Genomic DNA, 12,412 nt, shown 5'->3' with positions numbered 1-12,412 from the left:
AATTCCTCCGTCTCTGCCGCATCTGCTCTCAGGATGAGGCTTTCCATTCCAGGATGAAGGAGATGTCCTCCTTTTTTAAAGAAAGGGGCTTCCCTTCCTCCACCATCAACTCTGCTCTCAAACGCATCTCCCCCATTTCACGCAAATCTGCTCTCACTCCATCCTCCCGCCACCCCACTAGGAATAGGGTTCCCCTTGTCCTCACCTACCACCCCACCAGCCTCTGGGTCCAACATATAATTCTCCGTAACTTCCGCCACCTCCAACAGGATCCCACAACTAAGCACATCTTTCCCTCCCCCCCACCCCCGCTTTCCGCAGGGATCACTCCCTTGTCCATTCGTCCCCCCCATCCCTCCCCACTGATCTCCCTAGTGGCCCTTATCCTTGTAAGCGGAACGTGCCTTACACTTCCTCCCTCACTACCATTCAGGGCCCCAGACAGTCCTTCCAGGTGAGGCGACACTTTACCTGTGAGTCGGCTGGGGTGATATACTGCGTCCGGTGCTCCCGATGTGGCCTTCTATATATTGGCGAGGCCCGACGCAGACTGGGAAATTGTTTAGCTGAACACCTACGCTCTGTCCACCAGAGAAAGCAGGATCTTCCAGTGGCCACACATTTTAATTCCACGTCCCATTCCCATTCTGATATGTCTATCCGTGGCCTCTTCTACTGTAAAGATGAAGCCACACTCAGGTTGGAGGAACAACACCTTATATTCCGTCTGGGTAGCCTCCAACCGGATGGCATCAACATTGACTTCTCAAACTTCTGCTAATGCCCCACCTCCCCCTCGTACACCATCCGTTATTTATTTATATACACACATACATTCTTTTTCTCTCTCCTTTTTCTCCCTCTGTCCCCCACATTATACCCCTTGCCCATCCTCTGGTTCCCCCCCCCCGACCTTTTCTTTCTCCCTTGGCCTCCTGTCCCATGATCCTCTCGTATCCCTTTTGCCAATCAACTGTCCAGCTCTTGGCTCCATCCCTCCCCCTCCTGTCTTCTCCTATCGTTTCAGATCTCCCCCTCCCACTTTGAAATCTCTTACTATCTCTTCTTTCAGTTAGTCCTGACGAAGGGTCCCGGCCTGAAACGTCGACTGTACCTCTTCCTAGAGATGCTGCCTGGCCTGCTGCATTCACCAGCAACTGTTATGTGTGTTGCTTGAAATTCCAGCATCTGCAGATTTCCTCGTGTTTGTGGAATTACTACTGCTTCTTTCCAAGCACTTGGTAATCTCCCCTCCTCCCACACTCTGTTATAAAAATGCAGTGCTCCTTCTCCTGGATTTTTTAGCATAACATAGCATATCAGATCTTTCACCATTTCTGCCAATGTAAATGGATCACCAATTATATCATCTGTTCCTTCCCTCCTGTTTAACACATCTGGGTGTTGACTCATTGTTCTTTCCCTTCTCCTTCTCCCTTCTTCAGACAAATTTTCTGAAGAAACGACTTGGCCATGATCTCAGCCTTATTCCTACTGGAGACTGCTGTTTCCCCCTCAGATATCATTACTGGATATTCCCATTCTCTTCTATCTCCCCCCATCCTCTTAATCATTCCCCATACTTCTCCCACAGGTGTTGTTCTTCCTATTTTGTTGCAAAAACTCCTCCAACTTGCCCTTTTAGCCTGACACTGCCTGTGCCTTCTTATATTGAATCAAATTGCTACATATTATGGGTTCTTTCAACTAGACTGAATGCTCTATTTCTGTTTTTTTACACCCTGACAACATTCCTTTGTCCACCATGGTACCAGTTTTCTATTCATCCTGGGTATAGATCCTTCTGCTGCCATGATAATTGCTGAAGTCACCTGACTGTTTAATTCATCTCTATTTCCAGAAATGTCAATCTTTGTCAATGCTTCTTCACTCAACTTCTGGAACTTACCCCAAACTGCTTTTCCAAACACCCACTTTGGGATTCCACCACCTGGTCTTACTTCAACTCTTTCACCCACTGAACTTAAAACTGGGTAGTGATCACTGCCTACTGTTGAAGCAGTCCAAACTCCCCAGTTACTATCGCCAGCCAAAATATTAGACACTAACGTAATATCTAATACAGACTCAGTTTCTGTTGTTATGTTAATCCTTGTTCCTCTACCATCATTCATACACACCAAATCCCTTTCTTCTATCAAATCTTCAATTACCTTTCCATTTGGATCTGTAATCGGATCCCCCCATATTGTGCTGTGAGCATTGAAATCTGCACACCACACTACTTTATGTCTGTTTTGTCCTTGTATCTGTAATAGGCTGTCCAAATCCAACCTTTCACATGGATTGTAGTAGTTAATTATAACCACTCCCTCCCCTCTCTCCCACACTTCCACCACTATGTATTCCTGATCATCTCCTTTTTCCAGTACCCTATATGGTTTCCCTTGCTTGATTAACATAGCACAACCCCCTCCTCCCCCTAGATTTCTATCTTTCCTTATCATTGTATACCCATATACCACAAAGTCTAAAGTTGGTTTCAACTAAGTTTCCTGAATACACACTACATCCGGTTTTACAACCATTTCTTTAGTAAAGTGCTTGAATTCCTGGCTATTGGCCAGTAAGCTCCTTGCATTCCATTGCAAAAGAATCACCATAATTAGTATTAACCAACTCATGACACTTCCTGGCTTTACTGATTAGTGAGGTTCTCCCTCACTTCTTCCCATGTCAGTCCAACCAACCCTAAATGGTTCACAGCTGCTTTGACCACCAGCTGAATTTTGTCACTTTTTGACTTTACCTCAGCCGTACTATTAATCACTCCTGCAATGAATGTTACTATAGCCTTTTTGTCTACATAAATCCTGTCATTTGTTCTTTGTTGCATCGCTCGCATCCCTATTGCTCCGTTCATTAGTATTATTCTGTTCTCTTGACACTCTTACAGCTTCTGCATAAGTGATCTTTCTTTTCACTCTTATTTCTTGAATTTTATTCTCCCGTCTCATAACCTCACGCCCACATTATGAGCTCCTCCACAATTGTAGCATTTTGGTTGCACTCCTGTTCCGCACTTTCCATATTCATGATCACCCCCACATCTAGCACATCTGCTCTGCCTTTTACAGTTTTTAGCTATGTGTCCAAACCTTTGACAATTATTGCACCTCAATGGCTTTGGCACATACACCCTTAACTGGGTAACTCATGAAACCCAGGAACACCTTCCTTGGCACTCTTTCTTCTTCAAATTCACTTTCCTTTTTCATTCCCTCCTTTGGTGTTTTCAGTCTTAGAACATTCATTACTTTTCCTCCTTTGATATTCCTCTTTAACTCCTCCATATTTATACTCATTGGTACCCCTCGTGATCACTCAACCACCATTTCATGCTCCCACCCTCCCTGTGTATTCCACCTTGGATTTTCCTATCTCTTTTAGCTTGAGTGCTTTCTGAGGTTGTTCCTCATTCCCACATCTTACCAATAGATTGCCATCATTAAGGTCTTTTGCAAATGCTATTTCCCCTATCTTATTTGCCAAAGTTGTTGTTAGCACAAACGGGTTAATTTTCTTCATGCTTCCTTGAGCCTTCTCATTAGACCTCATTATGACAACACCTTCTCTCTGAACTTGTTCATCTTCCTCACTTTCAGAGCTCTCTCCACTGTCATTTCTTATTCTTCTATTCCCTTTGTCTCGGTTTTCATTCATCCATCCCCTCACTATCTCCTCATTCCCTTTATTTCTCCCTTCACAATAATCCTCTGATCCCAAATCCCTACCCCGCTCCTTCCCCACCCTCTTTCCCGCAACAAGTGCCAAACCACATTCACGCATGCGCCCACTCTTTCCTGCCGGCGAACTCCGTCTCTTTCGGAAGTATCGAAACGTCACCGGAAATATCAGTCCCTAGCAATCAAAGCCGCTTCCTTAGCAACGGCGCCGTCGGGGCTGAGATGTCGGTGCTGGTCAAAGATTACACCTGGGAGCAGGTGGAGTCCAAAGTGTTTATCACGGTGCCACTGAAGGGGGTCGGCGCTGGAAAAGCGGACATCTTCTGTGCGGAGGATTACGTAAAGGCAAGGGAAGCGCGACGACAGGAAATTGGCGGCATCAGGATTGCCGATGGAATTCAGGCAGTTTCCAGGGCAAGGGGCCGAGACTTTGGGGGGTGAGGGGAAGGGGGAAAGCGGGTAGGGAGAGAGAGAGGGGAAGGGAAAAGGGGAGGGGAGAGAAACGGGAAAGGGAAAAGGGGAGAGAAAGGTAAAGGGGAGGGCAGAGAAGGGGAGAGAAAGAGGAAAGGGGTTAGAGAGAGATGAGGAAGAGAGAAAGGGCGAAGAAGAGGAAGCCAGATGCGGGTGCACATGAAAAGATGGAAACGGACCAACAAAGAGGAGAGTGAGAGTTTGGCCATTTAGTAAGCTCCTGGCAGATTTCTTTTTACCAAATATGTCGCTGTCTTGCACTGACCATTTATTTATCCCTTCATTCCTTAATATTCAAAAATCCACAAGAGTTTTGAATTTTCTCATTGACTTAGCCTTCGTTTTCTTTTAATGGAGATTTAAAATATTCAAGAGCCAATGGGGGAGAAAATCTCTTATTTGCTCCAAACCTGAACTTACTATTTTGCAAGTGTAATATTTTCTATTCGCTCCAACCAGCGAGACATCATCCCTTCATCTATTGTATCAATGCAATCATCTGTGGGTGCAGAATCATCTTTGAATATAGGCTGGTCTTTTTAACTTATGCTGATTTAAAAGAAAAACTGTGATCTTGAGAATCAATTGGGCATATTTTTGTAGCACTCCCTTCTTTGTAAATGTACCTTTCCTTGTGGTTGGAATCTGATGTGTTGACAATATTCCAGGTTTATTTGTGCCAGGGCTCTGTAAATTAGGTAAGGTATTTCTAGAACTGAATTGATCTTGTTATAAACAGTGTGTCATTTGCCTTCCTAATCACTTGTACACCCAGGTTCCTCTGACTATTGGACAGTAAGACATGGGAGCAGAGTTAGGCCATTTGGCCCATCGAGTCAGATCGGATGTCTGTTATCACTGTCAGCCCATTTTGCCGCCTTCACCCCATAACTTTTGCCACCCTTACAAATCAAGAACCTATCAACCTCCATTTTGAAAATACCGAATAACTTGATATCCACAGCAGTCTGTGCAAAAAAATCCCACAGATTCACCATGTGGTGGAAGAAGTTCCACGTAGCTTTGTTTTAAAGGGGCTTCCTTGTACCTTGAACCTGTGCCCCCTGGTTCTAGACTCTTCGTCGTCGTTGTGGCTATCCCTCGAGGTCGAGGATGATGGTCTTTGTTCGGTTGATCTATTTATGGGCTCTCAAGTGTCTTATGAGTCCAATCTTGGCTTTGAAAGTTCTTCAGCATTCAGGACAGGTAGTTCCAGAAGGCAGATCGGGCTCTGGTTGTTGCTGCCTCTCTTTCCATTTTCTTCTCTTTTCTTCTAATTCTGCACATCTGTTGGCTTCGAAAGTTGCTGTTCCTTCTCGGATGATGGCTTGCCAGAGTTTCCTGTCCTTGGCATTGGTTTCCCAATTGTTGATGTTGATGTTACATTTCTTCATGTTGGCTTTTAAGACGTCTTTGAATCTCTTCTGTTGTCCGCCTCTTTTACGTTTGCCTTCTTTAAGCTGGGAGTAGAAGATTTGTTTCGGCAGATGTTCGTCTTTCATCCGAACAACATGACCGCTCCATCTTAGTTGGTTCCTGATGACGTAGGCTTCAATGCTTGTTGTTTTTGCTTCATTTAGCATGCTGACGTTGGTTCTTCTATCTTCCCAGCTGATATTTAAGATGTTTTGAAGACAGCGTTGATGGAACTTTTCAAGTGCCTTCAGATGTCGTCGGTATGTTGTCCAGGTTTCTGATGCATACAGGAGCGTTGGGATTACCACTGCTTTGTACACTAACATTTTGGTGTCTGTTCGGATGTCACAATCATGAAAGACTCTTGTTCAGAGATGTCTAAAAGCTGTTCCAGCGCATTTAAGATGATGTTGGATCTCGTCATTAAGGTCGACATTGGAGGAGAGGTGACTTCCAAGATACAGAAGGTGGTCCAAGTTTTCCAGAGTTACTTCGCCAAGTTGAATTGATGGTTCTATCCGATTTGTCTCAGTTGGTGATGATTGGTAGATGATCTGAGTCTTCTTGGAATTGATGGTAAGTCCGAGTTTCGTGTATGCATGGTTGAAGGCAGTCAGAATCTGTTGTACGCCCTATCCTCGTTATATGCGTCTTCAGACTATGCGGATTCACAGTTATGCGAGGAACCTATTTCTACCGACGTCTCGTTATATGTGTCCAAAATTCACAGTTATGCGAGGAACACTGCCTTCCCGCCAATACAAGTCACATGTACGCACCTCACAGTCTCACTGTTAGGGACGTGAAGCACCGCTTTCCCGCCAATACAAGTCAGGTGCGCGCGCCTCACCATCTCTCTCCCGCCACTCTCGCATTGGTTTTGGCAAGGTGTGGATGCGCGATCTTAAACTTCTGTTGGTTTTACCTAAGGTGCAGTGATTTTGTGCTTGAAATATTTAATTATGCCTCCTAAGCGTCCGATGTCATGTCTTGAGCTGTCAGCCGAGTGGCAGAGAACCGCTTTAACACTTGAAAAAAAGTTGGAAATTATAAACAGTGCGGCATCAGCTGAAGGCAACACAGCCTTGGACGCTACTGCCAGGAGCAAAATCTTGCCTTTAAAGTTCTTTTGTTGCTTGACAATGTGCCAGCCCATCCTAAACATTTGGTCAGCATTCATCCTAACATAACAGTGTGTTTCCCGCTGCTTAATACAACATCGCTGATTCAACCACTCGACCAAGGTGTAATCCACATTCAAGGCATGCGTTTTTTTTTACTGCGAACTATCTCTCAGATGCTGCAAGCAACAGACAATTTTGAAAACCCCGGGAGTTTACCAACGGTGAGGGAATGGTGGAAGTCGGAACACTTGGCACAAATGGCGGTGGACATGGACCCAAGTTTAGAACGGAGTCAGCATTTCAGTCGTTCCCTGCCGTCAACCCTTCTTCCCTACAGGCAAATTTATGCTGAAAAACAAAATGCTGCCAAGCAAACAACCCTCACCACTTTATGCAAATCACTGTAATCTGCTGCTGCCGGCAGTTCTAAGAATTCTGTGAGTCTTCCTTCACCCCTTGCTGTGCTTGATATTATCCTGATGACCACAACCATCCACCTTATCTATGTAAAGCTGCCCAACACCACAACAACCACTTATCTCCCGGAGCGAACACACCTGCCACTGTTGGTGAGTACTGTACACCAGAGGATGTTAACTTTCTATGATTTATTACATTGAATATTACCTTAAATTGATTAAATATAATACAAATGTTGTCTTGTAGTACTGCTTTTGTGTCGTATTGGTATAAAAATGTGAATAAGTTACAGATAAAACATATTTAGGAAGCCCTCTGGAACGCATCCCTATTTTCTCCATTTAAATAATTATTCATATTATGCGTCAACTTCGAGGAACGTATCCCTCGCATATAACGAGGATAGGGTGTAGGTGGTTTTCTGAAAGAGCTGCAACACTGTTGTCACCTGCATATTGGAACTCGTGGATCTCTTGTTTTTGGACTTGAGACGGGCAAGATTGAAAAGTCTACCATCTGTTCTGTCGACAATTTTGATTCCTGGGGATAGGTCGTCCTTGATAATGTGGATGATTGTTGCAATGAAGATGGTGAACAAAGTTGGGGCAATCACGCATCCCTGTTTTACTCCTGATCTAACTTGAAAAGGCTCACAGTTACTGTTGCTGACCATGACTGTGGCAAGCATGCCATCGTGGAGGAGTCTCAGGATTCAAATGTACTTTTCAGGGCATCCATAAGTGGATAGAACATCCCATAGGAGTTCCCTTGATACCGAGTCAAAGGCTTTGGTGAGGTCGATGAATGCCATGTACAAAGGTTGAAGCTGACGATATTTTTCTTGTAGTTGTCACATTGTGAAGATCATGTCGATTGCTCCATGTGATGGTCTAAAACCGGCTTGTGTCTCCAGAAGGATCTTCTCAGCTAAAGGTTTAAGCCTGTTGTTCATGATGCGGTTAAGGATCATTCCTGCTGTTCCTAATGAAAATTCCACGATAGTTTCCGCATTCAGATCGATCGCCTTTCCTTTTGTAGATGGTAACGATTACTGAGTCTCTAAAGTCTGCTGGTACATCTTCATTTATCCAGATCTTGATGAGAAGTTGATGCAGTTGATAATGAAGTGGGTTACCTCCAATTTTGTAGACCTCGGCTGGTATTCCATCGAGTCCAGCGGCCTTGTTGTTTTTCAAGGTTTTGATGGCTTGCTTGACTTCTTCAAGTGTTGGTATTTTGCTTAGGGAGTCGTCAACGGGCTGTTTTGGAATGTTGTTAATCACATTCCTGTCAAATGAGACAGTTTGATGTAGAAGATAGTCAAAGTGCTCCCTCCATCTAGAATTGATGTCAGCATTGGTCTTCAGGATGGTTGAATCATCTTTGCTTTTGAGAGGGGCTTGACCGTGAGTGGACGGGTCAAAAATAGCTTTAGTTGCATTGAAAAAGCCTCGAGTGTTGTTGGCGTCTGCTAGTTGTTGGATTTCCTGAGCTTTCTTCCTCTACTATTGGTTTTTTTCAGGTTTTGGGTGCTGGTCTGGACTGCAGCCTTGCATTCCTGATAGCATTTCCTTTTGGTAGCCGATTGCTGGTCATTTTGTAAGGTAATGAAAGCTTTTCTCTTTTCGTCGATGAGTTGTTGAAGTAGTTTGTCGTTATCATCGAACCAATCCTGATGTTTTTTCACCTTGAACCCAATTGTTTCTGTGCAGGAGGTGATGATAGCATTCTTCAATTGATTCCAGTGTTCTTCTACAGATGGTGGGATTTGTGGAGGCAGTTGTTCTTGAAGATTTTGTTGGAACTTCTGTACATGGTTGATGTCTTGAAGGATGTCAACATTAAATTTCTTAATAGTGTTCTGATTTTGGTGTTTCCTGTTCGGCCGAATCTTCATTCTCATGGTGGACGAGATGAGTCGATGGTCTGTCCAGCACTCGTCAGCACCAGTAACAGCTCTTGTTATCAGTACATCTTGTTGGTCCCAAGATAGGACGATGATGTAGTCGATGAGGTGCCAATGTTTGGAGCGTGGATGCTGCCAGGAGACTTTGTGCCTGTTTTTCTGGCAAAATAGGGTGTTTGTAATCACCAGGTTGTGTTCAGCACATTTGGTGAGGAGGAGTGTTCCATTGGCATTGACGTTGCCAACTCCTTCCTTGCTTATTATTCCAGTCCAGAGCCTATGATCTTTCCCGACTCTGGCATTGAAGTCTCCCAAGAGAATGATCTTGTCGTTGTTGGGAACAGAGGAAAGGGCGTGGTCAATTTGGGCGTAGAAGTTCATCTTTACTTCATCTTCAGCGTCCAGAGTTGGAGCATAGGTGCTGATGATGGTGGCTTGTTGGTTCTTGACAAGGTGGATTCGCAGAGTCATGAGACGTTCGTTGATTCCCAGTGGTTGCTGTGTCAGCTTCTGAAGTAGGCTGTTTCGGATGGCAAAACCTGCTCCATGGATCCTCGGTTGTTCAGGATCAAACCCTTTCCAGAAAAAGGTTTATTGACCTTGCTCTTCCTTTAGTTGCCCTTCTCCAGCTCTGCGGGTCTTACTCAGAGCACCAATGTCAAAGTTGAATTTTTGGAGTCCCCGGGCAACAAAGGCAGTTCTCCTCTCTGGTCCGTCTGAGTTTGGGTTATCCATCAGAATTCGTATATTCCAGGTTCCAAATTTCATAGTTTCACTTCTCGATGTTTTTCGACCACATGATGGTGATCCCTCTGGACGCGACTTTCCAGACAGGATGGGGTGAACCAGACTATTTTTAGAGCACCCTTTCTAGCCCTTTCCCAGTTCAGGGTGAGCAGAGTGGATCCTAAATAGGGCTGCTCAGACGTGAGTACTGCTGCCAAACAACTTTCCTGCTTCTGTCCAAAAGTTGAGTGACTGAATCAACCGCTTTTGTGCCGGTTCTTGACTAGGAGCTTCCAGCCATCACATTGCCTGCTCCCGTCGCCCAATCGCTGAAAGACTTGAAGAAGTGGCCCACAGAGCGAAGACGCCTGTGCATATATTTGTTTAACATGTACTTGATGTTGCACTCCAAGAAGCACACGATACTTCACAAATCAACCATCTGATTCCAATGGCATGGAAACCACGACGATTGGAGCTGATGGATTTGTTGCAGCCTTCATCCGCCTTCACAGCCGTTGAGTTCAAAGTAACTTTGTCCACCTGTTCCACCGTTGAGGTCTTGGTTGGATTGTTCTTTGTCAGGGACCTCTCCCTCGACCTTACCGTCATTGGGTGACCCTACCAGGAGCATAGCTCCAGATGGCATCGCTCTCGGGATCACAGGACCACACAAGCTTCTCCACCGCGACAAGGTGACAATCCATGGAGAAGGTCCTAGACTGCCAACTATAGGAAACATCCTCTTCTCAGTATTCAATAGATTTCAATGAGATTCCCCCTTATCCTTCTAAACTCCGGCAATTACAGGCCCAGAGCCGTCAAATACATCTTATGCATTAACACTTTCATTCCCGGGGACATGTCAGGAAACTCCTCTGGACTCTCTCTAACGCCAGCATATCCTTTCTTAGAAAAGTGGATTATGGTACTCCAAGTGTGATCTGACCAATGCCTTATAAAGACTCAGCATTACGTTCTTGATTTATATTCTAGTCCTTTCAAAATGAATGCAAACATTGCAGTTGCTTTCCTTACCTCTGACTCAACCTGTAACTTAACCTTCAGGAATCCGACATCAGGACTCCCAAGTCCCTTTGCACCTTCAATTTCTGAATTTGCTCCCCATTTAGAACATAGTTAACACCTTTATTTTCTCTACCAAAGTGCATGACCATGCACTTCCATACACTATATCCTAGCTGCCACTTCTTTGCCCATTCTCTTTAACTGTCTATGTCCTTCTGCAGACTCCTTTTTTCCTCAACAGTGACTGGCCCTCTGCCTATCTTTTTATCTTCCGCAAACCTGGCCCATCACGGACCCTTGCAGAACAACACTAGTCACTGGCAGCCAACCAGAAAAAGCCCCCTTTATTCCCATTCTTTTTGTCCTGCTAGTCAGCCAATCCTTTATCCGTACTAGTATGTTTCCTGTAATACCATGGGTTCCTATCTTGTTTGGCAGCCTTATGTGTGACACCTTGTCAAACTCCTTCTGAAAATCCAAGTAAACATAGAAGAGTACAGCACAGGAACAAACTATTTGGCCCACAATGTTGTGCTGAACCAGCTTAAAAAAAAGCACATCAAAAATACCCAAACACTAATTCTTCCTACCTACACCATGTCCATATCCCTCCATCTTCCTTACATCCACATCCCTATCCAAACATCTCTTAACAGCCTCTAATGCATTTGCCTCTACCACCACAACAGGCAGTGCATTCCAGGCATCCACCACTCTCTGAGTAAAAAGAACATCCTTACATCCCCCTTGAACCTATCCTCTCACCTTCAATGCATGCCCTGTGGTATTAGACATTTCAACCCTGGGTACAGATAGTCTCTGTCCACTCTATCTATGCCTCTCATAATCTTGTAAAGCTCTATTAGATCTCTCCTCAACCTCTGACACTCCAGAGAAAACAACTCACGTTTATCCAGCCTCTCGTGATGGCACATACCCTCTAAACCAGGCAGCATCCTGGTAAATCTCTGCTGCATCCTCTCCAAAGCCTCAACATCCTTCCAGAACTGTATGCAATACTCTAGATGTGGCCTAACCAGAGTTTTATAAAGTTGCAACATAACCTCTTGACTTTTGAACTCAATGTCTGGACTAATAAAAACAAGCATTCCGTGAGCCACCTTAACCACCTTATTGACCTGTGTGGCCACTTTTACGGAGCTATGAGCTTGGATCCCGAAATCTCTCTGCTTAGCAACACTGTTCAGGATCTTGCCCTTAACAGTGCACTGTCTCCTTGCATTTGCTGTACTGAGGTGCAACACCTCACACTTATCTGGGTTAAGTGCCATCTGCCATTTCTCAGCCCATATCTGCAACTGGTCGATATCGTGCTGTATTCTTTGCCAGTCTTCCCACATCTACCTTCTGAACAAAGCCTACTCCCATTTGGGTAGCACTGTGATGATCATGTTTCTTGATTTCTCGTGCCTTCATTACCATATGCCCCCATTGCTGAGGGAAAAGCTCTGTTCAATGCAGACTGGCACTGCCATTGGATCCTGGGTAATGGACTATCTGACTGGCAGATCACAGTTTGTGCGACTTCAGAGCTGTGTGTCAGACATAGCTATAAGCAGCACTGGGGCCCCACAGGGGTCTCTATTGGCTAA

At 44.8% G+C, this 12,412-nt stretch overlaps 1 protein-coding gene across 1 annotated transcript in view; it reads left to right on the top strand.

The window, feature by feature from the left end:
- The first annotated feature begins 3,929 nt into the window (after positions 1-3,929).
- Positions 3,930-12,412, top strand: part of dnaaf4 (dynein axonemal assembly factor 4) — a 51,852-nt gene continuing 43,369 nt past the window's right edge. The window contains exon 1 of the mRNA XM_063066510.1: positions 3,930-4,052. Within this exon, the coding sequence (XP_062922580.1) occupies positions 3,930-4,052 (123 nt within the window). The remainder of the gene's footprint in view (positions 4,053-12,412) is intronic.

Source organism: Mobula hypostoma, chromosome 13, assembly GCF_963921235.1.
Source record: "Mobula hypostoma chromosome 13, sMobHyp1.1, whole genome shotgun sequence".
Lineage (NCBI taxonomy): Eukaryota > Metazoa > Chordata > Chondrichthyes > Myliobatiformes > Myliobatidae > Mobula > Mobula hypostoma.
This window is presented reverse-complemented; position numbering and strand designations above follow the sequence as displayed.